General features: G+C 39.9%; 2 protein-coding genes across 2 annotated transcripts in view; one reads left to right on the plus strand and one right to left on the minus strand.

Annotated features, from left to right (window-relative positions):
* The window catches only part of LOC134803438 (double-stranded RNA-specific editase Adar), a 59,779-nt gene that overhangs the window by 27,051 nt on the left and 4,743 nt on the right, over positions 1-27,985 (plus strand). The window contains exons 18-19 of the mRNA XM_063776256.1: positions 26,097-26,247; positions 27,094-27,216. Of these exons, the coding sequence (XP_063632326.1) occupies positions 26,097-26,247; positions 27,094-27,216 (274 nt within the window). The remainder of the gene's footprint in view (positions 1-26,096; positions 26,248-27,093; positions 27,217-27,985) is intronic.
* Positions 1,371-23,215, minus strand: LOC134803286 (uncharacterized). Its single transcript, XM_063776057.1, has 8 exons — positions 23,136-23,215; positions 10,434-10,545; positions 9,905-10,053; positions 9,318-9,459; positions 7,948-8,033; positions 6,678-6,806; positions 5,316-5,426; positions 1,371-2,301 (listed from the first exon to the last, which is right to left on the minus strand). The coding sequence occupies exons 1-8, from the start codon at positions 23,176-23,178 to the stop codon at positions 1,373-1,375; spliced, it is 1,701 nt and encodes a 566-aa protein (XP_063632127.1). The 5' UTR covers positions 23,179-23,215; the 3' UTR covers positions 1,371-1,372.

The following is a 27,985-nucleotide window of genomic DNA, read 5'->3' on the forward strand; positions in this document are numbered from 1 at the left end:
CGCGAGAATATCAGTAAATAAGGTTACTACTATTTTGCATTATTATGACCAGGGATCGGAACCGGTTTTTTGCAAAAACTTCGAAATAACCATATATTTCGAATTATTTTATACTCGAAATTTAGGGTTGTATTTTTAGGTAACAACTTCGTATTATTGGAATGCCCAATTAGAAATGAAATAATTAATAAAGAACAAAAAAATACCATTATCGTTCCCATAGAAAAAATACCGGTATCCGATCCCTGATTATGACGCGTGTATAGACGCGCTGTTCACACATACACACGCGAATTATATTTGATGTATGGCCAGACATGGCTCACTCCGCGACTTCGTCGCTTTGCTACAAGTACACCCGTTCCACACCAATTTTGGAGAAAGCCATAAGCCGCGCGTGGCGCTGCCGCCACCTAGCAGCCATATCTGTCCTGATCGTAACAGACGTGTTTTGTTAGAGAGTGAGTCTTCTGTACCTAGTACTATTATTTATTCTGTGGTATGGCGTGTCCGCCGTGTGGTATCGTTAGCAGACGTCACTGCTTACCATAAAATTGTTTAAAAAGATTTAACAACATGTCTACTTGAATTTATTATATCTGAAAATGGTGAAGTAAGTACTTTTTATTAAGTTAATTAATTTATTACTTACTTAACTTAATTAATTAATTTATTTATATACATTGCCTCGTTTTAACTAGCATTACGACACCTAACAAGCATGTACAAAGAACTTAAAATATTGTTTGTGCTTTTAAGTACATATGCAGTTCATGCTTAAGCCAAATGATAGGTGTATAAGCTGTGTATATACTGACAGTGGCGGCCGCCATGAGGCTATAGGACACATTAGATTAGAGACACAAAGATTTAAAAAAAGTTTTTCATTTATTCATACATGTTTAGGACATAATTCACAAACCTTACTGTATATAACACAGTATGACAATCAAGAGTAGAAAAGAGTGGACACTGATCAAAATAATCTAAACATATTGCGACGTTGCGTTCGGAAGTCTGATACAAAATTTTGAATTCTCGTTAAGAAATTTTAACTTTTACTCTGAATATCATGGTTGACGGCTTCATGGGCTTCATGGTAACGCCTACTATATAGTTATTTTATTATACATAATTTCGTTTGTCCAGCTAATATAATTGAAATATAACTTCACTTACAGGTAAGTTCGTTTAATTTCCATTAAAACCAAAATATTCCTTTCCTAATCCGCGAAAAGTCGCGGATTCTTTTCGCGGATTAGCAAAGTAATATTTTGGTTTTAATTAATATTGATTTCCGCAAAGTAACGCTTGATTCTATTCACTGTTTAGCTTCCAATTAACCCCTGATTTAATTTCTGCACTATACTTCTTATTTCCCAGTAATGGTCAACCTATCTCCCTCCACCTTCAACCCAAGCAACCTTTTCAAAAATGCTTTCACTTTCGAATCGCTTCCCAACTCTAAATTATACGTAGCCAATGGCAACACAGGAGGGTTAAGCCCTATATAATTATTTCTTTCCTTGGTCGAATGATTCAACTCTCCATTAGCACTTTTAACTAAAGTATTTATCTCTCTCATAACCGTGAGAACAGGTAAGGCGTGTCTGCGATTCTTGTTCAAGAAATCCAAAATTTTAAATAGAAAATTCTCATTTTCAGCGGCCTCTGATTTTTGGAAGATGTTTATGAATCTTTTTTGGCGTTTTCTCGCTGCATTTTGAGTTGGTTCCGTGTTTGATGTAATTGAGTATGTCTCTCTTAGATTCCAGTTTAAATTTGAGTTTGCAAATGAGTCTAGTAATGTTTTTCTTTTTATATTAAAATCTTGATACTTCTTATGCTTTGTAGTTTTTTCTTTATTGTCTATGTTTCTTAATTCAATACGTGTTAGTGTTGTTTCTAAATCTGTCTCTTCTGCTGTTAAATCGAGGCTTGATTCGTCCGTTTCTTCATCAGATGTTGAGTCTAAATCTTTTTCATCATATATATCTACATTTTTTTCATTAGGAACAAATGTAGTGGGTTTGTATGAGTCTTTATTGTTCATATCATATTTGTGTGCTTTCTTGGTCATTTTGTCTTGATTTTGTGTCATTTTTCTTATTTTAATCGGGTGTGAGTCATCTTTTATGTCTTTTTGGGGTATATTCATGTTATTTTCATATGTTGAATCCGGTTGTGCCGTTTGTGTCATGTGTTTGTGTGTGTCGGCTCTTTTTGACATGTTCTTTGAATCTGCTTTGACGGGTAGTAAGTCGAATGTGTAGTATCCTTGCGTTTTCATGTTTCTGTCACCTGAAAAGTGTGAAAGGGATGGAATGAGTGCAGATTCTATTTACAAAATAAGCTCATAGAGTCCAACGAGGCCTTAGAGCATTTAGTAACTGGAGACGTCATGGCTGTCATTTTCTGTACGAAACAGTCTGCCGATTTTTGCGGGGGAGGGGACGTCAAATGTATTGCTATTTCTACATGATTAGTATGTAACGTACAAATAGCCATGTCAGTCCATACAGAAGTTTGCACAATTGTGCAAGTTTTTCGGCAGAGCGGTAAGCTCTTAAAGGCGACTCCAGGTATCAAATGCTCTAAGAACGAGGCTAACAAAACCAGATAAAGGAATGTCATTATTAACGTCATATTTTCATAGAAATTTGACATTAATGATATCATTGCCATAGCTTGGTCCGGATCTAGTGCGAAGTGAGTTGATGGAGGAATTACATTTTACACGTGTATTTCAAGAGCGCACATTAATAATGACAATATATGAATTAATTCAACCTCATCTTATCTACCCCACCACCAAGTATTGCCACCACCATAGTCTAATAAAACATGGTCTTCCATTCCCAGAGTGACACGGGGCTACGTCACAACAACATGGCCGCTATATATAGCGCTATCGCATATTATCATATAGCGCTGTCGCATGATGACGTAAGCCCGTGTCAGTTAGGTGACCTAGAAAAGACGGGAATGGAGTACCAGGCGGAGTATATTATTATACCATGGCCACCACTATCACCAAATATCGCCTAACCCCATATATACAGTTACTGTAGTCTGTATCTTTATATTTAAATAAAAGTAAACAAACAATTTGTAAACTTTCGGGTAGTTATAACATTTCTTGTTAACCAACCAAGGGGTCATCCATTAATTACGTCACACGAATTTCTAGGTTTTTTTACCCCTCCCCCCCTCCTTGTCACACTTGGTCACATTTGGCAAACCCCTCCCCCCTGGTGTGACGTCACATTTCTTCAACGAAATCGGCAAATATTTATTTAATATTTTATCAAAATATTTTTGACAAAAGAAATATTAGTAATGTTATTTAAATGATAATTAGCGTATAAAATAATTTAAATACATTTTCGGTTACTGATGTTAAAGTGACGTCACAAAGTTTATGACTCCCCCCTCCCCCTTGTCACAACATGTCACATTTCCTTGACCCCCTCCCTCCCCCTAAACGTGTGATGTAATTAATGGATGGCCCCCAATTACAAAACCGCCTGGATCAGTCACTGAACGACCTGACTTTAACCTACATTATTTGATCGTGTAATGTTTTCATCTACCCTCAACTGGCTTAAGGAGCCATTTGAGGGTAGGTTTTGTTTACTTTTATTTAAATACCTAAAGATACATAGTATAGGTTAGTGCCTGACATCAATCATGCGGGTGCCTTTACTGACAATAGACCAATCTTACGTAGGATCTGCCGCGATCCCCATATGGGGCAAGTGCGACCGCTTGCGTCTCGAGTACGCACATGCCCCGCTCTTATAGGCCTTCCAGGATTCGCAAGGGGACGCGATGAAGGCCCCGGGCCTTAGGACTGATTCCGCGTAGAACATGTACGAACGCCAGTGACTGCAGAAAACTGGAATGGGGTTAGTTGGGTTAGTACGTTTATATTTATAATAATATGAATTTATTAGTGCATACAAACTTAATATTATAATATAATACATACCTAAAACATAATTCAATAACTAACCTACATAACTTAAAAACTAAATCTCAAAATAAATAAAACGAATCTAAAAATAAATAATTACTAACTATCCCCCTGCGGAATGGTGCCGTAGATGCTGGCAGCATTTCCTCGCTGTATCGCAATACTTATTCTTTGTGCGAGGAAGCTGCCAGCTCTACGATCACCAGTGGCGTCTGCTATCCTTTTGGATAAATCCTTAAATAGCGTAGTCGCGTGCGCGTTGGACCCCAAAGGTACGAAATTGTATTCGGGGCCAAGACCCTATATTTGTGGTAATTATATTGAAGGTGTAATTTTTATGGAACTAGCTAACTATGTAAACGAGCGGCCATATTGAAATTGTCAAAGAATGATGAATTTACTAGTGACTTTTGTTTACATAGTTAGCAAGTTCCATAGAATGACACTTTATTAATAATTAAGTTATCTTTCACCTTATGTTTATTCCTTTATAAGTAAATGATTACCTAGTAAATTAGTATACTCACACAAGAAACATACAGGGTAGTATAGCAACAGGTACAATTTTACCATTTTTAAAGAGGCACTTTTAGTGAAAAAATCGTTAGTTTGTTTTACTCGGACGCGTCAGATTAAGAGCCCATCAACGTGCACACTAGCGCCACTGCTAAATAATCGTTATTATTTAAATTTAACGAAAGATATTTAAAAAAGGGGGCCGCTACGTACTGTATTTAGTATTTAAGTACCTTGTGAATACATCTAACTAGTTTTTATGTTGCTGGATTCGTCGATCTATGAACTCAAAACAAAAACGGCCGTTTTAACTTTGGACGCATAGATTGACGAATCCAGCAACATAAAAACTAGTTTGATGTATTCAAAAGGTACTTAAATACAAAATACAGTACGTAGCGGCCCCCTTTGTTTAAATAACTGTCGTTAAATTTAAATAACCACGATTATTCAGCAGTGCCGCTAGTGTGCACGTTGATGGGCTCTTAAGGTATGTTAGTAAAGTAATACTACAAAAACTGATACATTGTAATAGACCCCGTAAAGTTGTGTATTAATGCCTAACAACAGTAACAACACGTACATTTGTTGAAGAACTGCTGTTGGTGCAGAACCACTTCTAGCTCGCAGCCCGGCTGTGGGCTGATCCCACCGTTGGGGTAGAAGTTCTAAAGGTTAAGACGGCCCTGCTAACAACACGCACATTTGTTGAAGAACTGCTGTTGGTGCAGAACCACTTCCAGCTCGCAGCCCGGCTGTGGGCTGATCCCACCGTTGGGGTAGAAGTTCTAAAGGTTAAGACGGCCCTACTGACAACACGTACATTTGTTGAAGAACTGCTGTTGGTGCAGAACCACTTCTAGCTCGCAGCCCGGCTGTGGGCTGATCCCACCGTTGGGGTAGAAGTCCGCATGTCCTAAGGAGACGGGGAAGCCTGCGACAAGTAAAATAAATATATATAAAAATACTATTATATGAACACACTATAGACCGACCGCTTAAATGAGTCCTCGCCTGCGCGGTACGGGGGCGACGGGGTAGGACGATCAAGGGTGGCGGGGAAGGTGCGGGCGGCAGGCGTACGGCGCCCGGTAAGAGTTTGCGACTTTCAATCCGGAGGCCGCGGGTTCAAACCTCGGCTCGTATCAATGAGTTTTTCGGAACTTATGTACGAAATATCATTTGATATTTACCATTCGCTTTTAGGTAAAGGAATCGTGAGGAAACCGGACTAATCCCGATGGCAATCGCTTCCGTAAAAAACTAGTGCCTACGCCAGTTCTTGGGATTAATTGTCAAGCGGACCCCAGGCTTCCTGATATTTTTTAGTACCTTTGCCCAATCTAACTCACATTCTGTCAATTTGATGTCAATCTGCCAATACTATTATTTATTCTGAGGCAAAGAAAAGAAAAACCGGACAAGTGCGAGTCGGACTCGCCCACCGAGAGTTCCGTACTTTTGTAGTATTTGTTGTTATAGCGGCAACAGAAATACATCATCTGTGAAAATTTCAACTGTCTAGCTATCACGGTTCGTGAGATACAGCCTGGTGACAGACGGACGGACGGACGGACAGCGAAGTCTTAGTAATAGGGTCCCTAAAAAGAGAGAAAAAAAATGAAATGGCGACGGCGAGACGACTTGGACGCATTCAACCCTACCAGAAATGGTGGGAAAATCCATACTAATATTATAAAGGCGAAAGTGGGTCTGTCTGTCTGTTACCTCTTCACGTTTAAGCCGCTGATTTAGTTGAAATTTGGTATAGAGATAGTTTGAGTCCCGGGTAAGGACACAGGATAGTTTTTATGTCGGAAATCATCCCTGAAGAGAGTGCAAAGGGGGGTGGAATTGAAAGAGTTAATGAATTGCCTAATAATTGAAGTAACCAATGCGCAAACTGAATGATTGCTATTAGCATTATCCAGGCGCTATACCTACTTTAGCTGCTGTCACTAATTCCACAAAAAAAACAACGGGTTGCACTCCGGGAGTGCCGGCAGAAGTGAAAACTCAAATGACATTGTAACAGTTTTTCGATCAGGTCACGTGTCCGTCTTACGAAGCGTGTTACGTCTTACGCTGTCGCGAGTTTAACATTTTTTCCCCATCACAAAAAGTGCACAGCGCCGCTAAAGAAGCTTTCACTTCAATAAAGAGGCCTTTGCCCACAAAATCTCACCAAATATCCCAGCGTCAGTGTGTATGACGTCTACGAAGTGGGCATCCGAGGGGTCCAAGCGCTGTTCGAGCGGTAACTTGGTGAAGAGCGGCCCGGCGGGGTCCAAGCCGGTGATTCTTGAGACGCGACCTGATAACAATTCGACACGTATAAGGTCAATGTGGAGAAGACCGTCTATCTGGTAAAACCATCTAATAGTGGTCTAAGAGCTTAGCTACGGAAAAGGTTTGCAATTTATAGAGCAACGAAATCCCTCTAGTTAATGTGCCCTACTATCATTATTTTTTAATCCGGGCGCCTGGCAGCTGTTCAGCGGTGGGTGTGACAGTGGTTGCGCAACCAAGGAGTTGTAAAAACAATTGAAGGTGTGCAATTTATAGAGGGGACCGAAAACGGGACTACCATAAAGTCCCGTTTTCACCCTTTGGGTAACGAAACACGATAAAAATTGACCTAGTAAATGAGATGACTTGGGACTTTTTCGCGCGTCTTGGACGTCACCTGGCACTACTTTTCCCCCAATTAAAACGCCTGGCAATGTTATCTTCGAATTAAATACATAATTAGCTATTATACCACACCAAACTCAGAGCTCTATAAATTGTACACCTTCAATTTATTTGACACCTCTCACACCCACCGCTGAATAGCTGCCAGGCGCCCGAATTAATTAATAATGATAGTATGGCACACTAACTAACTAGAGAGATTTCGTTGCTTTATAAATTGCAAACCTATTTCCGTTGCTAGCTCTCCGTCTATAGTACATTAAGATACAAATGCGAAAAGTAGGAAATCCGCAACGAGAACTCGGGTAGCCGTTTAAGAAGTGTAACACTTTTACGGTAGGTGTCGCTAGGGTCCCCTTGACCCATATGGTGGAAAGATTTGCTGGCTATGGACGAGGTCTTGGTGGCTCAGATGGCAGAAAGCTAGAGTATCGATCCAGAGGTCGTGAGTTCAAGTCTCACCCAACACCCAAGACAGTAATTTTTCCACTTTTAAATTTATAGCAGGGGTCTCCAAACTTTTTTACCTGAGGGCTAATTGCGCCTCAGAAACTTTCGCGCGGGCCACCGTGGGTTTTTGCGCCGGGGGAGGGTGTCTGGTTGCTCCTGTTAGGAACAGTTCCACTCTCAATGAATGCTGAACCCCTGGAGCCTGGTTCCCGCGGGCCGGACAGTGGGCACTCGCTTTGGGTGTCGGCGGGCCGGATTGGAACGGGTCGCGGGCCGGGGTTGAGAGACCCCTGATTTATAGCATGTTTTACCTGAAGTTATGTATGCGCCCGCCACCCCCGCCGCGTGTGCACCCAAGCTGTGCCCAACCAGATGTGTCTTCGACAGATCCAAGCCTCTGTAACACATTATTATGAACTCAAATAAATGTCAATATCTGATGAAAAACTCAAATTGCGCGTTTTCCCAGAGATAAGACCTAGCTAGATCGATTTTTCAGCCCCGTAAACCCCCATATACCAAATTTGTCTGGACTCGTCAATCTATGCGTCCAAAGTTAAAACGGCCGTTTTTGTTTTGAGTTCATACATCGACGAATCCAGCAACATAAAAACTAGTTTGATGTATTCAAAAGGTACTTAAATACAGAATACAGCACGTAGCGGCCCCCTTTTTAGGGTTCCGCACCCAAAGGGTAAAACGGGACCCTATTACTAAGACTCCGCTGTCCGTCCGTCCGTCCGTCCGTCCTTCTGTCACCAGGCTGTATCTCACGAACCGTGATAACTAGACAGTTGAAATTTTCTCAGATGATGTATTTCTGTTGCCGCTATAACAACAAATACTAAAAAGTACGGAACCCTCGGTGGGCGAGTCTGACTCGCACTTGCCCGGTTTTTTTTTTGCCGTTTTTTGCATTATGGTACGGAACCCTTTGTGCGCGAGTCCGACTCCCACTTGCCCGGTTTTTTTAAATACCTGTCGTTAAATTTAAATAATCACGATTATTGAGCAGTGGCGCTAGTGTGCACGTTGATGGGCTCTTAATAAGTTAACCAGAGCGCTAGCTAATATTTCTAACTATATTAGAAAATTAGGTAAAATAAATCGCTGGTGGACTAGCGGTAAGAGCGTGCGACTTGCAATCCGGTGGTCGCGGGTTCAAACCCCGGCTCGTACCAATGAGTTTTTCGGAGCTTATGTACGAAATATCATTTAATATTTACCAGTCGCTTTTCGGTGAAGGAAAACATCGTGAGGAAACCGTACTAATCCCAATGTCTAGTTTACCATCTGGGTTGGAAGGTCAGATGGCGGTCGCTTTTGTAAAAACTAACCTAAGCCAATTGTTGGGATTAGTTGTCAAGCGGACCCCAGGCTCCCATGAGTTATAACCAATAGTGCAAGTAAATTAATCAAGAACGGAAACAGACTGGTAACATTTACATAATACCATTCCTTTCGGTATCTAGAGCGTAAAATTATAGTTAATGAGCAAATACTAAGTAACATTGATTTTTCACATCACCTACTCGGAAAACGGCTTTTTCTTCACTGCTAGGAGGGATCAAATTGGCACTTTTCTTCCCTGCTAGGTTGGATCAAATAGAGTTCTAGACCAAGACAAGTCTGTTAGGTTTTCAATATATATTTTAGAAAACGCCCCTTTATAAAAACTGACCTGGATACTAAGTAGTCGATGAATTTGGCGGCGAAACGGCCGATGTACCAGGTATTGTCCGCCGCGGTGAAGTACCAGGGGCCTGCCTCCAGTTGGGACACGTCCAGAATTATGAAGTTCACGTCGCCTCGTAACATGTACGCTGTACAAGTTAAATATTAAAATAAGTTTTTGGCAAAAATTTCATTTCTGGTACGAGCTTTTATCGCTGACTGTTGTTTTCTTTCCACAAATACATATTATTCTTATACTTATACACCACACTGCGCTCTAAAACTCTCATTGTTGACGTTAGCAAAAAACCGCCAGGCTCAAATGGGACTGGGCTTGCCACGTCTATCGCATGCATCCGGATAGGTGGGCTAACATAGCCACCAAGTGGATGCCGACGAAGAAGCGTGGGCGGGGCAGACCCAGGCGGAGATGGCGGGACGACTTTGACGCCTTCTTTGACAACTGGCCGGAGGAAGCGCTAAATCGGGAGTCATGGAGAACCAGGGGAGAGGCCTTTGCCCAGCAGTGGGACACATAAATAGGCTAAGAAAAAAGAAAAACTTATGCTGTGATAAAAGCTTGTAAAGACACACCTTCTCGGACCAGCAATCCGCTTCCATCGTCAGGTTCTTCCATGAAAGCTGTGAAGTATAACACCGTCTTCTCCTTAAAGCTCATGTGGGACGCGAACAGTTTCTCATCATCATCGATGATCAGCTCTTGGTACTGGGTCGGGTTGTACCTGAAAGAAATAAGGGGTCGTCTATTTTATGAGTATAATTACATCTATTGAGTTTAATTACAGTGAGACGCCTCATTCTGCTCTCGTATGTCTCTTTTCCCCTGTTGACCGCCGTAGACTGATATACAAGACAAACAAAATCGGGCTTATTTCGCCGCGGTCTGATAAATAAGACAAAACTTCGTATAACAAACTTCCCCCCGGCGACACGAGCACGCTCGATGACAAATTCTATGGCGCTCAAAAGGTTAATGAATGTGTTAATTATACAGGATTTTGACTCTTGGAGACCCTATACATCTCTAAGTATAATTTGATAAATTATATAATCTTAATATAGTTCTGACACCTAGAGACATTTACACCTCTAAATTAAATACCTGGTGTAGAGACGGAATTGCACGTCAGTCGTGTCCCGGACCAGGGGACACTTGGTCTTGTCCACGGGGGCTATTTGGAGTAACGCGTTATCAAATTGTACCCCGGGCGGCCCTGAAAGTTATATCTGGTTTAATATACAGCCACATCTGAAAAGAGACTTCCCCATAACACTTGTTAACCATTAGGTAAAACCATAGAGAAGTAAGTTTTGTTACCTAAACCAGGCGTGGCTCACTCCGCGATTTCGTCGCTTTGCAAGCACAAGTACATCCGTTCCACACCAATTTTGGTGGCTAGCCATAAGCCGCGCGTGGCGCTGTCGCCACCTAGCGGCCATATCTGTCCTGGTGGCCTAGCCAAGGTGACAATCGCTATCGCTTCGCCATCGAATCGCTTTGTGTCTCTCTATCATTCTTCCATATTAGTGCGACAGTGACAGTTGCGTTTCGATCGCTACGGAGCGTAAGCGATTGGCGTCTTGGCTACGCGGCCTGATCGTAACAGACGCGTTTTGTTAGAGAGTGAGTCTTCTGTACCTAGTACTATTAGTACTATTATTTATTCTGATGTGCCTAAACGCGGGTTATTTTCGTAGTCGACAAGTAGCGGAATTTATCAGTACTGCTACTTGACAATAGATGTCGCGACTAACGAAAAGTCTAATGCTCAACAATTTTCAGCTAATATTGTAACCAGATTAACCGGAACTCTATTTTCAACTCCTGCTTATAATATTAGTTGTACATTGTTTTAGTAATACATTTTTCGTCAGGCGCGGCACATGTGACATCTGGTGTCAAGTAGCGGTACTGATAAATCCTCCTAGTTGACGCTAGATGTCGACTACAAAATAACTCTCGTTTTGGTAAGAAAACTGATGTATGGAGTTACCACTTTTTCCTTACTTCTCTATGATATTAAAGCTTATATTGCCCTAGAACAGAAACGTGCCTATTTTATCCCTCCTAGCAGGAAAGAAAAGTGCCACTTTTATCCCTCCTAGCAGTGAAGAACAAGCCGTTTTCCGAGTAGGGGGCTGTCCATAAATTACGTCATCGTTTTTTGACGATTTTTGACCCCCCCCCCCCCCCCTAAAATCATCCAATAATCATGCTTCGAATGACCCCGTTTCCTCCTACGTCATACCATCATCCGATGTCCAGACCCTCCCCCCCTAATTTGAAATGACGTAATTTATGAATAGCCTAGGGGCTATTCATAAATTACGTTATGTGAAAAATCAGTGTTACTTAGTATTTGCTCATAAACTATAATTTTACGCTCTAGCTACCGAAAGGAATGGTATTATGTAAATGTTACCAGTCTGTTTCCGTTCTTGATTAATTTACTTGCAATATTGATTATAACTCATGGGAGCCTGGGGTCCGCTTGACAACTAATCCTAAAAATTGACGTAGGCACTAGTTTTTACGAAAGCGACTGCCATCTGACCTTCCAACCCACAGGGGAAACTAGGCCTTATTGGGATTAGTCCGGTTTCCTCACGATGTTTTCCTTCCCCGAAAAGCGACTGGTAAATATCAAATGATATTTCGTATAAGTTTCGTTGGCACGAGCCGGGGTTTGAAGCGTTTGAACCAGCGACCTCCGGATTGAAAGTCGTACGCTCCTACCGCTAGCAAAGAGAATACAGTGTATAGAGACATTAGAGACGGATTGTCAAAGTGACTTGTTTGCCGACGGGGCGGGGTTAAAAATATAGGCATACGCATGTCATACTCGCACTTGGCAAAAAAAAGTTAATTATCGATACCTAGACAGTAGACACAACTCTCTCTACTCATATTTAGTACTCATACATGCTTAACAACTTAAATACATATGTGTATTCACTTCAACTTTATCACGTTGTGATAAGTGCGAGAATTGTATATACATTTTTGACGTAGTGTATATGCAATTAATGAATAAATGCAAAATGTATTACGCTCCAGATACTTGTCTAGCCAAGCGGACCATGTTTGGTAAATATAGTGATTAAGTACGAATGTTCTTACGTAGGTTTAGCAAAGAGTTAATAACATGGCACTATTTAAACGGTTTGCTATATGGGGGTTTTCGGGGCCGTAAAATCGATCTAGCTAGGTCTTATCTCTGGGAAAACGCGCATTTTTGAGTTTTTTTACGTTTCCCGAGCAAAGCTCGGTCTCCCAGATATCTTTTAGTGTGATTGCTGGACTTTACAAATAACCACGATGGATTGCTGGGATCTGTGAATATCCTTTTATAAACCGGAATCATAATGAATGAATTTATATGAATAATATCCATAAACTACAGTTACACAACTGGACCCACTTGGCGATATAAGAAAAACAAGAAGACTTTCGTAAATAATTAATATATTATATCGAACAACACCGGTAAGTAAACGTGAGCGACCGAACGTCTACCATCGTACTACTAGCGACACATGGCCAGTTTAGGAACTAAACATAAAAACTAAAGCGCTGTCTATGACAGCAGTCTAATCAGCCAATATCAAATTTCTATATTCAATACTCCCACTAAATTTGAAATGGCTAATGCTATTTAGTACAATTACTCACAGTACATATTTAACTAAAACAAAACTATAAACCATTAACAGAACAACTTCTTGACTGTAAACAAATAAAATTACAATACTGAAAGTATCTGATCTCTAATGTTCATAAACTGAACAGCCGGTAAAGCCTTGGTAAAAATGTCCGCAAGTTGTTCTGAACTAGGAACATATTTAATATCAATCAACTTTTGTTGGACCTTCTCACGAATGAAATTAAATTTTACATCTATGTGCTTACTTTTCTTATGAAACACTGGGTTATTTATCAGCTTTATAGCACTTTGATTGTCCATACACAAAGTTGTACAATTCATGTCAAAGTCTATGTCTTTAAAAAACTGCTTTAGCCATAAAAGATTTTTGGCTGCTTCACAACCAGCCAAAAATTCAGCTTCGCATGTCGATAAGGCCACACAGGGCTGCTTCTGACTAGCCCAAGAAATAGGCCCACCGTTTAACATGAACAAGTAACCCGTAGTTGACTTTCTAGTGTCTAAATCCCCGGCATAATCTGAGTCTGAATAACCAACTAAGTCTGACTGCTTTTCATATCTAATACAAACATCTTTTGTTTTTATAAGGTATTTGATTATTCTTTTTACTTGAGCTACATGCTGCAAACTAGGATTGTTAATATATCTACTTAAAACATTGACACCAAAGCATATGTCAGGCCTAGTTGCATTTGCCAAGAACAATAGCGAGCCAATAGCTTCACGATATGGAAAGTCAATCCTATCATTTTCAGTTTCATTTTTTTGAATAGGCACGTTAACATCAACAGGTGTATTGCATGCATTAGCAGTATTCATATTGAACTTACCTATTATCTGCTCGATATATCTTTTCTGATGGACACAGATAGCGCCATTGCTCTTGACTATTTCTAATCCTACATATTTGTTCAAATCAATTTCTTTAATTTGAAAACCTGTCTTCAAATGGCCAACAATCAGGTCCAAAACTCTAGTAGACTCAGACATAACCAGAGCGTCATCAACATACAAGATTAACAGTGCTTTCACTTTCTCAAAATTACCTACAAAAACACAACTATCTGCCTGTGATTGTTTGAAACCAAATTTCACTAAAAAATCCGTAAATTTCTTATTCCAGCATCTGGACGCTTGTTTCAGCCCATAGAGGGACTTCTCCAATTTGCATATCTTATTAGGTGCTGGTGCTTTAACACCTTCAGGCACTTCCATGAATATGTCCTCTTCTAGGACTCCATATAAGAATGCTGTTTTAACATCCAATTGTCTTATATTCCAATTCAATTGAGCAGCAATGCTTAGCAATATTCTAATAGATTCATATCTGGTGGTTGGTGAAAAAGTTTCATAGTAATCAAGACCTTCAATTTGTGTAAAGCCACGAGCGCAAAGGCGGGCTTTATATCTCTCTACTTCACCATCTTTATTTCTCTTAATGTTGAAAACCCATTTAGACGTTATGGTTCTATGATCTTCTCGGTCAACAAAACTCCAGGTGTTATTCTCACGATGGGATTCCAGCTCTTCAGATATAGCTTTCAGCCATTCTTTACACTCTGGGCTGTTGATAGCATCATTATAAGTCACTGGTACATCTAAACTACCTGACAGATTCACTTCAAAATTACAATCTCTCCTGGATCTCAAGTTGTATGGCATGTCATGGCTTAAACTTTCTTGTTCAATTTCATGAGGTGGCACATAAGTCTCATCCTGTTCATTAGCATCATCATAAGAGGTATCCACAGCATCATCAGCCTCAGCCTCTTCTGGTGCCACCCTTTCTATCTCAACTTGTTCAGAATTATTTTCACTTTCTGCATCATCACCAAATCGAAGTGACACTTCAGCTTCACTTTTCTGAAAATTTGGTGTGTTATTTTCATCAAATATAACATTTCTTGACACAGTCACTCTTTTCGTTTCTGGATTATACATCCTGTAATTTGTGTGTTCATATCCCACTAACATCAATTTCCGACTTTTACTCTCTAGCTTCGTTCTTAATTGATCTGGTACATGAACATAACCCACACATCCAAACACTCTTACATGATCTAAACTAGGTTTCATATCAGTCCATAGTTCATAAGGTGTGACTTTTGGGGTTTGACTTGAAGATGTGCGATTCAATATATATACAGCACAACTAACTGCTTCTGCCCAAAGATCAAGGGATATGTCACGAGCATATAGCATAGACCGAGCATTCTGCATAATCGTTCTCATCTCGCGTTCGGCCCTTCCATTCATTTCTGGTGTGTATGGTGCAGTCAATTCATGCACGATGCCTTCACTATCCAGATATTCTTTAAAAGCTTTATTCTTAAATTCACCGCCATTGTCAGTATGCAACACACGCACACTGTGCAAGAATCTATTCTTTATTATAGCATTGTACTTCTTGAAATATTCTAAAGCATCACTCTTGTTCTTAAGAAAGTACACATGTCTATAAGCAGTGGCAGCATCTTTAAATAATATGAAATATTTCATACCTTGTACTGAGGGCTCGCTCATGGGCCCACAGAGATCACTATAAACCATGTCACCTGGCTGCAGTGGACCTCTGCTGGACTTCTGGAATGGTCTCCGGGCTTGTTTTCCGTATGCACAACCCTCACACACAAAACTGTCACAATTAGTTAGGTCCACACCGTTTATCACATTATTCTTGCACATTTTCTGTATTTCTTTAATGTCCATGTGACCTAAACGCTCGTGCCACGTACGCAAGTCCGATTTTTGCACTAAGTTACACTGATTTAATACAGTCTTCACTTTCACTTCATATAAGTTATTTCCTTTTAAGGAAGCACACATAACTTTTTTACCGTCCAGATAAATAAACGCATCAGAGTCTTTTTTCACAATTTCATAACCTTGTCTTGTTATCACACCTTCAGAGATCAAGTTTCGATGCATTTTAGGGGCATATAAAACACCTTTTAAGATACTGGTCTCCCACTGACCATCAACCCATTTATTCAACAAGATGTCTCCCTGTCCAGCAACTTCTACAACTTCCTTATTGCCCAATTTCAATGGGGAACCTCTGTACTCATGTATTTCTGTAAAATATTCCTTTTTGAAAGAAATATGGCCAGAAGCGCCACTGTCCAATAGCCACTTGTCATCTACATCGGGTTCTTTCCACTCACAGTGAGTAACATTGAAGGCTAACATGTCACCTTTTCCCTGACTTTTCTTCGGAGCTCGACATTCTTTTGCAAAGTGACCACGAACGCCACAGTTGTAACAAGGGTAACGATGCCCTTGTCCCTTACTTGAATCTTTCTTACTTGAACTAGGAGTTGAGTTAGAAGCGGTAACCTTTTTTTTTATCTGTTTTGAAACAAATAAAGCGGTTTCAACATTTTCTTCCACATTTAAGCTCGCCTCCTCGTCCAGTAGACGTGCAGTCAAGTTTATTATACTTTGTGACTTCGGATCAAGAGACATCCATGCTTGACGTAAAGATCTGAACTTCGGGGGAAGAGTACTCAAAATCTTCGTCATAATTGCAGTATCACTGATTGTCTCTCCACTCTCCTTGAGTTGTTTGGCCAAGCTTTCAACTTTAGCGATATGCTGAGCTATGCTATCCGTAGGGCTCATTTTGTATTGATAAAATCTCTCATGAATCATCATTTTCGTAAGCTCAGACTTTTGCTCATAGATAGATTCGAGTTTGGTCAATATTTCTAGTGCGGTCCCGCAATTTTCAATAAGCGCAATTTGGTTAAGATGCATGGCCGATGTCATGATAAACATCGCCATCCCATCATCTTTGTTCCATTTTGTGGCATCCGATTCCGGCTTAACCTCATTTATATCTAAACCTTTCGCTCGTAATGCGCACATAATTTGAAACTTCCATTGCTTGAAATTCGTTCCATCGAATTTTTCGACTTTTCCAGTAACCTCCATTTTTGTTCACACGCCGCCGTGTTTTGTTTTTTCTTCGAGGCACTTTTTCACTGAATTTACTTTACCGTATAACTATTTCTTTGTTTAACTATCACTCGCGTGAGCAGACAGCCCATAACCACTTGGCGATATAAGAAAAACAAGAAGACTTTCGTAAATAATTAATATATTATATCGAACAACACCGGTAAGTAAACGTGAGCGACCGAACGTCTACCATCGTACTACTAGCGACACATGGCCAGTTTAGGAACTAAACATAAAAACTAAAGCGCTGTCTATGACAGCAGTCTAATCAGCCAATATCAAATATTCAATAGACCCTAGGGCCTCACATGCAACTTACTTAACCAGTCGTTGCGATAAAACTGGAAAAACAAGGAAATACCTAACTTGTTGGGATGCTGGAAAATTTGTATTATGTAACACTTAAACGGTTATACTGAGTATGTTTTACTTCACTGCATAGCCCTATTTAGAGGATGCGAGAACTCGCATGTGAGTTTCATTACATTGCGGGTTTTGATCGGTCGGTTGAATTGGACGTAACCAACAATCCGCAATGTAACTAAAATCGCATACTAGTTCGCGCGCCGTCTAAATCAGCCCTTAAACGGTTATACTGACTGCCCGATTCGAACTTTAAGATACGTCAATTAATAGATCTAGAAACGATATGGATTAGATGTGTCAGTGACAAATGTGACGTTTTTGTTTGAAGAAACTATCGTTTCTAGATCTATTAATTGACATAAAGTTCGGATCGGGCCATGAGTGTGTCTACTTCACTACACCTTAAAAACCATAGTCCCCCGCCGCGTCTGTCTGTGTGTATGTATGTTCGCGATAAACTCAAAAACTACTGAACGGATTTTCATGCGGTTTTCACCTGTCAGTTACAGTGATTCTTGAGGAAGGTTTAGGTGTATAATTAAGGTTTTGTGAAAACGTGCGAAGTCGGGGCGGGTCGCTAGTTTAGATATAAAACTAGGTTCTGCTTGTGACTTCGGCTGCGTCGTCGGAAAGATATATGTGATTCCTTCTAAGATAAGTAAAGTCTATGAAAAATCGTACCTCGGAAAATCAAGAATAATTTCTGCTCGAATAGATGACGCCATACCTTTGGTCTATACTCTTGTAGATTGGTGACACCGTGAGATTTTTTAACAATTTTAACACATATCAGTGAAAGAACATGGGTCAAAGTCATGTGATGGTTCTGCGTTCGAATCCCGATAATGAACACAGATATTTGTTCCTGAGTCATTGGTGTTTTCTACGTTTATTATACACCGTGTTTTTTTTTGATTTCCGTTAATTTCAAGGGTGCATTCCTGAGCTTGAATCAAGTTACTTTCTCAAAGACACCGATATTCTAATTAACTCCAATTCGGAGATAATCAATAATTTATTTTTTCCTATAAGGCCTCTACAAGCGTGTACACTTGCCTTAGGGCCGGTTTACATATTGATTAGTGTTTAGAATGAGTTCATACATTTGCTACAAAACTTAAGTACAATCTCGGTCGATCGATTTTCGAAATGACATTGATAATATGTCACAGATTTCAATTATTTGGGTGAGTTAAATGTAATGCCCGTGTTACAACAACGCTACATGCTACATTTAATTACTTTTTAAACTTAAATTTTATTAAAAAAAAAAAGAAAAAAAATTTTTTTTTTGAAAATTAACTATGCCATTTAGTTCTCTTAAACGTACTTAATCATACCCCGAAGTTAACGGAATTCAATAAAAACACGGTGTATACAGGCTTTTATTTAATTTGCAATGTACCTATGTATTTACATGTAGTTATGTAACTATGTTTGTACGGATCAAATCTTGCAAGCTAACCCATTGACCCATTTTCCGACTTCCAATGAAGCTGAGAATTTGCATACATATGTAAGTCGGGTGACAATGCAATATTATGATACCATCGAGCTGATCTGATGTTGGAGACAGGAGGTGGACATAAGAACTCTGTGATAAAACAACGCAACCTAATTATGTTTGGGGTTTTTTAAATGGTCTCGATGAGTATTAGTTGTCTGTGGAAAGAAAAGTACAGTCCGCTATAAAAGCTTGTACCAAAAATGCAATTTTTGCCAAAAACTTATAAGTATGTATTTATCGATATAGCACCCCAAAGTCAAGCTTTACTTACTTTGGGACTAGGTTAATCTGTGTAAGATGTCTCCTAATATTTATTCTAACGATATTCGAATATCAAGTTTAATATAAAATAAACTTTTAAACCATATGTGTAAATAAGATGTTAGCAGAGATGTGTCAAACCGCGAGGTTCGATGCGTTGTGTTACAATCAGAACGCACGCAATGCAACTGCAATATTTATGTCATATTGTAATCTGTAATATCCATAAATCATAATGTAATTTGTAAAACACCTTCACAACAGTCGAAACCACATATGGCTATTTTATCTTGATTGCGATTACATCTAATCTTATACCTTTAAAGGAGCAATTCTTGTATATATATGTTTTCTGTCTAGTTTTTAGGGTTCCGTACCCAAAGGGTAAAACGGGACCCTATTACTAAGACTTCGCTGTCCGTCCGTCCGTCCGTCCGTCCGTCCGTCTGTCACCAGGCTGTATCTCACGAACCGTGATAGCTAGACAGTTGAAATTTTCACAGATGATGTATTTCTGTTGCCGCTATAACAACAAATACTAAAAACAGAATAAAATAAAGATTTAAATGGGGCTCCCATACAACAAACGTGATTTTTGACCAAAGTTAAGCAACGTCGGGAGTGGTCAGTACTTGGATGGGTGACCGTTTTTTTTGCTTTTTTTTTGTTTTTTTTTTTTTTTTTTTGCATTATGGTACGGAACCCTTCGTGCGCGAGTCCGACTCGCACTTGCCCGGTTTTTATATGTTTTTCGAGCAAAGCTCGGTCTCCCATATATTAGTATGTATGTCTGTCTGTTATTCACGCTTAAACAGCTGAATTATTATTACTATCGTATACCCCATGTAGGTATATCCGTAGCAAATTTTATATATCCGTTAATTAAAAGTAGATGTTACATCAATCTTCATTAAATATTCTATCTATTACAGTTTAACACTTAATTGAGTCACACAACAATGGTTCTCAGTTATTTATGGAAGCGCTATTAGGCTACATTCACATTTCATTTCATCATTCTGTGGCTTGTAATACGTGGGCCATACTGAAAGTTTCTGGATTCTGATATATGAGAAAACTTATTTTTTCTAATTGGCCAGTCCAGCAATTTAACTAATTTTTTCTAATTGGCCAGTTCAGGAATTCTCAGTATGCCCTAAGTAATAGCTACCAATTTTGGATTCTTACGTCAAAAAATATACTATTTAAATGAAGAATTCTCTGAATTCTCTTTAACATAAATATACAGATGTAGTGCATAATCATTTTCCATCGTATTTTCACGGAAACGTACGAACGTGTCTTGCTATTCCAGTCAGTCTCGGTATAAAAAGTACTGAGGTTGACTGAAGTAGCATGACAAATACGATGGAAAACAATTATGCACTACATCTGTACATTTTATCAGTACCCTTACCACGAGTCACTGACAGTGACAACACTGACATATACGCTAACGACTACGTAACTTACTTTTTATGCATCTCGCTCGTACTGACATTAGTGCGAGCGAACGAACGCATATTACCCAACGATATAATTGAATTATTGAACGAAATAATTGAATTATTGTACGATATAATTGAATTATTGAACGATATCATTGAATTATCGAGCGATATAATTGAATTATTGAAATAAAAAGTCTACAAGCTCTTGTGTCGCTTGAGTCGCTTCTTACTCTTGCGTTTTTAAAACAGTACCCCCAGTGTAAAAACAGGTCTAAAGCACGCAAAGCTCTTTATGCAAAGTAGACTCCGGTTGGAGCAAAAAGCTTTGGAAACTTAGCAAAAGACAACTCCAAATCATAACGGGGGTGTTTACTGGCCATTACGGGGTCAAAGGAATTCTGGCCAAGATGGCCACTCTGACAACACCGATTGTCGTATGTGTGGCGAAGAGGAAGAGACAGTAAAACACCTAATGTGTGAATGTCACGCCCTCGCCAGACAAAGAATGAAGGACTTTGAAGCAGGATATCTGGAACCAAAGGATTTTAAAACGCTACCCATGAGCTCCATCATCCGACACATGGATATGGTAGCAAAACCTCTTGCAATTGCACAAAAGATCCCTATGGGTCGAAGTGTATCCGCAAGGGCCCCCGAAAACGATAAGATAAGACCCCCAGTGTAAATTTGATTCGATAGCGCGACGTGATGTACGCGTTTGCGTTAAGCATCATTTTGTTTGGGGTTTTGAGTTTACGAAACGTCCCGCTTGGCGCGCTGTTCAAAATCCCATACGCGTACGTCCGTTACGCTATCTAATGAAATTTTCACTAGGGGTTCTGAGCAGTATTTGGAAATTTTAGCATTCGGAGCCTTGTCTAAATGTAAAAAGTTACTAAATTGTACAGAAATCAAATACCTTCATCAAAAACCGACATGTTTCACACGGGGTCCCTTTGTTTCCCATAAAGTTTTAAGTCATAATGTATTGTTTGTCATATTATCGTTAGTCATAAAACTGAAAACGTTAACTTTTCAGGATTTTCGTAAGGCTATTCTATAGATAGGTTAGGTTAGGTTTGTTTTATGGCAATCCTAAAAAGTTACGCATTTCAGTGAAAAACCAATTATGACTAACGAAAATTCGGACAAACAATACATTATGACTTAAAACCATTTGGGAAACAATAGAGACCCGCTTCATACTCCGCTATGTATGAGACCTAATACTCAGTCGACCGCAGCGCTGGGTCCATAACACTCTTAATAAGGATTGATAGATATATGCCACGATTACATTATGTAGTAACGCACACCGCGTTTCTTTTATTATTTGCCATTTTTATAATTTGTGACCTTTTTTGCCACTTTTGTGTTATTTCTATTCAGAATCACGAGCTCTTACGATCCTAATGGGATAAAAAAATGTCCCACAGTTTTTTACCTAATGTGTTAAGTACCATTTCCCCATATACACCGTATTTTTATTGAATTCCGTTAACTTCGGGGTATGGTTAAGTACGTTTAAGATAACTAAATGGCATAGTTAATTTTCACAAAAAATATATTTATTTTGCTTTTAAAAAAAAATAAGTCTAAAGTGTAATTAAATGTAGCATATAGCGTTGTTGTAACACGGGCATTACATTTAACTCAACCAAACAATTGAAATCTGTGACATATCAATGTCATTTCGAACATCGATCATCGTATGAACTCATTCTAAACACTAATCAATATGTAAACCGGCCCTAGGGCAAGTGTACACGCTTGTAGAGGCCTTATAGGAAAAAAATAAATTATTGATTATCTCCGAAATGGAGTTAATTGGAATATCGGTGTCTTTGAGAAAGTTACTTGATTTAAGCTCAGGAATGCAGCCTTGAAATTAACGGAAATAAAAAAAAACCGGGCAAGTGCGAGTCGGACTCGCGCACCAAGGGTTCCGTACCATAATGCAAAAAAAAACGGAAAAAAATGCAAAAAAAAACGGTCACCCATCCAAGTACTGACCACGCCCGACGTTGCTTAACTTTGGTCAAAAATCACGTTTGTTGTATGGGAGCCCCATTTAAATCTTTATTTTATTCTGTTTTTAGTATTTGTTGTTATAGCGGCAACAGAAATACATCATCTGTGAAAATTTCAACTGTCTAGCTATCACGGTTCGTGAGATACAGCCTGGTGACAGACAGACGGACGGACGGACGGACGGACGGACGGTCGGACGGACAGCGAAGTCTTAGTAATAGGGTCCCGTTTTACCCTTTGGGTACGGAACCCTAAAAACACGGTGTAGGTACTTTGTATGGCGGTAACAAAAAGGAAAGTTTCTCCTATAAGGATGAAAAGGGCTCGCGATCCTGACTAGAACATTTTCGACATAGTTGCGTAATGTGCCAATTATAGCACTAGTGCCCCATAAAATATGTACAGTCACCTGCAATAATATGTTACTCTTCTCAAAAATATGTGACACGCTCTAATGGCTCTACAAATAAGACCGTGTCAGATATATTTGCAGCCTTCGTTGTGCAACATATTATTGCAGGTGACTGTACAGTAAATATATGTATTATTTTAATAATACTTACGTATCATAGACAGGAAACAGGCAAGCGGCACCGCGTTTATCATTGTCACCAATTTTACTAAACCTATTTTAATACATTTAAAAAAACTATTTAAAAAAAATCAAATCCTTCAAATTTAAGTCTAAAATTGTTCTAATATTAATTCAAAAAATTTAGTTGTAAAGTTAAAAATTCTAAAGACGTAATATTAAATTAGTTAATTTAAATTTAACTAACAAGCTCACGGATGCGTGCGTGAGTTAGGATGTCTAAACAACTTTGATTGAACTAGGGGGGTGTTAGGGCCTGGTGGGGGGCTTGCTATATGTACGGATAGGAATGAAAGGAGACCTAGATTACCTAATAACAGAGTAGTTAATAAAGAAGACAGACAACCCCCATACAACACCGCGTTCTTCACATATCTCTTCACTATGTTTCCATTTTACTTTTATACCAGTGGTCCGGCATTCTTTTAGCAGCCAAGGGAAGTACCGTCTTTACCATAAGGGCACACGGGGCCCGTGCCCAGGGCCCCCATACTCAGGGGGCCCCGAAGGACCAGACAGTAACAGTATATTTGATTACCCATAATAAATAGAAAAATGTTAGTTTAATTAGCTTTCTTTACTTTCCAAAAGGGCCCCCAATTCTTATGTGCCCGAGGGCCCCAGCATAGTTTAAGACGGCCCGCCAAGGGCCACATAGTAGTTAACGAAGTTGACGCGGGCCGCACTTTGTTAATATTTATGACTTTATCAGACATTGTCGTTTGTCAATATTACATACAAAGCCAGGGAGGCTCGCGGGCCGCCTGTTGCCGACCGCTGCTTTAAACGTATAAATCTGTGTCACCTACTGTTATTTAGTATACTTCTAAACAAAAAATATGGATTTTATAGCCGCTGTCATATGCACAAAAGTAGAATTAAAATTGTGACGTTCCACGGCAAAAGGTACCTTATGGCTGCTGGCGCTTACGTCGCATAGCGCCGCAATAACATTGGAGCGGCGTTAATAATAGCGTAAGCGCCAACCGCCATAAGGTACCTTTATCCGTGGGACGTCACAATTGTCCTTTAATATTTATTTATTTATTAATAAAAGCATTTTAGTTTTAGGCATATTCTTATTTGATGGTAGTTTGATTTATAAACCTTACCGTAGGGTTCAGAATGTTTTTAACGCTTATATTATAATGGAACGGAAATCATTCTTCTATACTCTGTATCTTTAGGTACTTAAATAAACGATTTTCGGGTAGTTATAACATTTATTGATTTACCAACCAAATACAAAACCGCCTGGATAGGGAATGCAATCTCGATCTCGCAATTTCAAGATCTCGCGAGATCTCGCACGAATTTTTCAATCCAATCTCGTTGACAGGAAATCTCGATTTTAGCAATCTTGGTCGAGATCTTGATTAATATTTTCGAGATCTCGAACGAGATTGAAAGATTGATCGGTTTGAATTACTTTGTTTTGAGTAATGTTTTTGACGTTAGGTTCATATTGTTCAGGCAGTGCTATTGTATACAGCCGGCTTTAACTGACGATAAAAGCACTGTGGCGCGCTCTGTGTGGAAAAGTCGGACAAACTTAACGTACCCACTACCCAGTCACAATTATTTATGATTTTTGCTCGCTTACCCTACATTTTTTGTAAGTTGCTGAGTGCTTGTCAAAAATATCAACTGAGCATGTTACTGCCTCTGCTTACAATTTTGTAAAATTAAAAATAATTAATACTACTTTTTCATAATACATGCAAATTAGAGCTACATACACATTATTTGATTTTTTTTAAATAAAAGTAGTTTTTTTATTAAATGTGAATTAATTTGTTGATCTTCAAAATAAAACATGACGTAGGTACTCTAAATAAGTAGTATATACAGAATTCTTAGAGATTTTTGCTCAAAATAACATAATTTAAATTACTTTGTCAAATCTCGATCTCGACGAGATTAATCTCGATATCGAAAGTGTGACGGTCGAGATCTCGAAACACCCTATCTCGATTCAGATTTTTCGTGCGAGATCTCGAATCGCCAATCTTGGTGCGAGATTGCATTCACTACGCCTGGATCTGTCACCGAACGACCTGACTTTAACCTACGTTATTTGATCATGTAATGGTTTCATCTACCCTCAACTGGCTTAAGAAGCCATTTGAGGGTAGATTTTGTTTACTCTTTTTTAAACAGACAGACATTTATTAATACCTGGCTAACTGACACCCTGGGTAAGTGGAATACCTCTTTAAGTGAGACAAATTTGCTTGCCCACAGGTCCCACTTATCTAGATTTCACTGTATATGGTGGAGGGTAGACTTTGTTTTCTGCCAACAAACTGTTCTGCAGTTTGGCATATAAGTGCGTTTATTACACTGTAATTTTGTTATGGATTAAATTAATGAATTAAATACCTAAAGATACAGACTCATAGGCAGCCTCAGGCCTCAGTCGAGCAGAATACTAGCATTCAATATTGATGTAGGTAAATAACGAAATAACTGTTTGCGGACATGCCCCAGTAAGCCTCGATATGTCTCGGCCTTTTCCAGCAACTTTTCACGGCTTGCGACACCGGCGCAACGGGTTTTTAATTGAAAATGAATGTTGCGCCTTCTGGTTATGTATTTACTCGTATTATCCTGTGGCTAGCTTGCCAAGAGTTTATTATACGTTATAAATGTTTTAGGGTAAACTAGCTACCCGCCCCCGGGTTACACAAAACCTTAACAAGCCCAATCCCAATAAAGCCTAGTTTCCCCTCTGGGTTGGAAGATCACATGGCAGTCGCTTTCGTAAAGACTAGTGCCTACGTCAATTCTTGGGATTAGTTGCCAAGCGGACCCCAGGCTCCCATGAGCCATGGCAAAATGCCGGGAGAACGCCAGGAAGAAGAAGAAGATAGTTATATCGCTACATAACTAGCATTTCATCCCCTCTTAAATAACTTTCTCATTGTTCCAGCGCCATCTGTGGCCGCATAGAAACACATCTGCAATCGCTGCCGCCTCCCTTCCGCCTGCAGCGCCCCCTGCTGGCGCGAGCGGCCAGCACCGAAGCCAGGACTCCTGCGCGAGCGCCCTCTTTCAGCGTGTGCTGGTGTTCGACATCTCCAGTAAGTCATTTTTAACCGACTTCAAAGAAAAGAGTATTACTGCAATGTTCTGTCGCCAGAGTGCAGCACTAATTTGTTTAGTAAACCATAGAGTAACTTATACATCCTAGGCCTTAAACAGTTTTTTGACAAGTTTTCACTATGACGTTGATGCACCAAGGCGGTTTGTTTACAGGTGGCCTAATGCGAAACGCGAAAATCGGAATTTCTTTATCTGCCTCTCTATCGATCGAATAAGCAAGAGTGATAGAGAGGCAGAAACCGAACTTTCGATTGTCGTGTTTCACGGTAGGCCATGTGATTGACCTAGTGACGCATGATGTTGTCAATGAGGTTTGTTTACTGTATGTGCTAGTGTTGCCACCTACGCAGAGCTTTGCCTAATATTCCCTATTCGACCGTAATTTTACTAACCACATTGTGCGCCAATTTTCTAGTAGTTTGGGTAGCTGAGTTTTGGGACTAAAACTAGTTTATAAAAAAGTAATGGTACCATTCGATTCCATACAATTTATCAAAAATAAGATTGTATAGCAACTATATACACGCACGCAATTTTTCACCGACAAAGTCGCAATTTTCTTGTTTTCCTTACAAAGATGGGTTCTCAATTGGACGGTGACGTCACGTTCACTAATATCGTTTTGTTAGGAGCCCTCCGCTAGTGAAATACGACTGCCGCACTTTCTGACTTTTTAACCGACTTCAAAAAAGGAGGAAGTAGTGTATCATAATGTACTATTATAGTATTATATACATAATACTGTCTGTTTTAAATTTCACAGTGTATTAGTTCGCTGTAATGCTGCGTATTTTTTTTTACCAATAATTAAATATATATTTCAGCTCCCCGAGGTAGTGAACGCAACGACGGGTAAACTTGAGAGCGGGCAGCCATCACTTCTGTGCAAGCAGAGCATGTTCGCGCGCTGGCAGTATCTTGTCAAACGGCTACCTTTGCTGCCTCAGGTAATACACACACACACACACACACACACACACAACAAACGCTACGACGGGTAAACTTGAGAGCGGGCAGCCGTCACTTCTGTGCAAGCATAGCATGTTCGCGCGCTGGCAGTATCTTGTCAAACGGCTACCTTTGCTGCCTCAGGTAATACACACACACACACACACACACAACAAACGCTACGACGGGTAAACTTGAGAGCGGGCAGCGGTCACTTCTGTGCAAGCGGAGCATGTTCGCGCGCTGGCAGTATCTTGTCAAACGGCTACCTTTGCTGCCTCAGGTAATACACACACACACACACACACACAACAAACGCTACGACGGGTAAACTTGAGAGCGGGCAGCCGTCACTTCTGTGCAAGCGGAGCATGTTCGCGCGCTGGCAGTATCTTGTCAAACGGCTACCTTTGCTGCCTCAGGTAATACACACACACACACACACACACACACACACACACACACACACACACACAACAAACGCTACGACGGGTAAACTTGAGAGCGGGCAGCCGTCACTTCTGTGCAAGCGGAGCATGTTCGCGCGCTGGCAGTATCTTGTCAAACGGCTACCTTTGCTGCCTCAGGTAATACACACACACACACACACAACAAACGCTACGACGGGTAAACTTGAGAGCGGGCAGCGGTCACTTCTGTGCAAGCGGAGCATGTTCGCGCGCTGGCAGTATCTTGTCAAACGGCTACCTTTGCTGCCTCAGGTAATACACACACACACACACACACACAACAAACGCTACGACGGGT

This window comes from Cydia splendana, chromosome 26, assembly GCF_910591565.1.
Source record: "Cydia splendana chromosome 26, ilCydSple1.2, whole genome shotgun sequence".
NCBI classification, from domain to species: Eukaryota; Metazoa; Arthropoda; class Insecta; order Lepidoptera; family Tortricidae; genus Cydia; species Cydia splendana.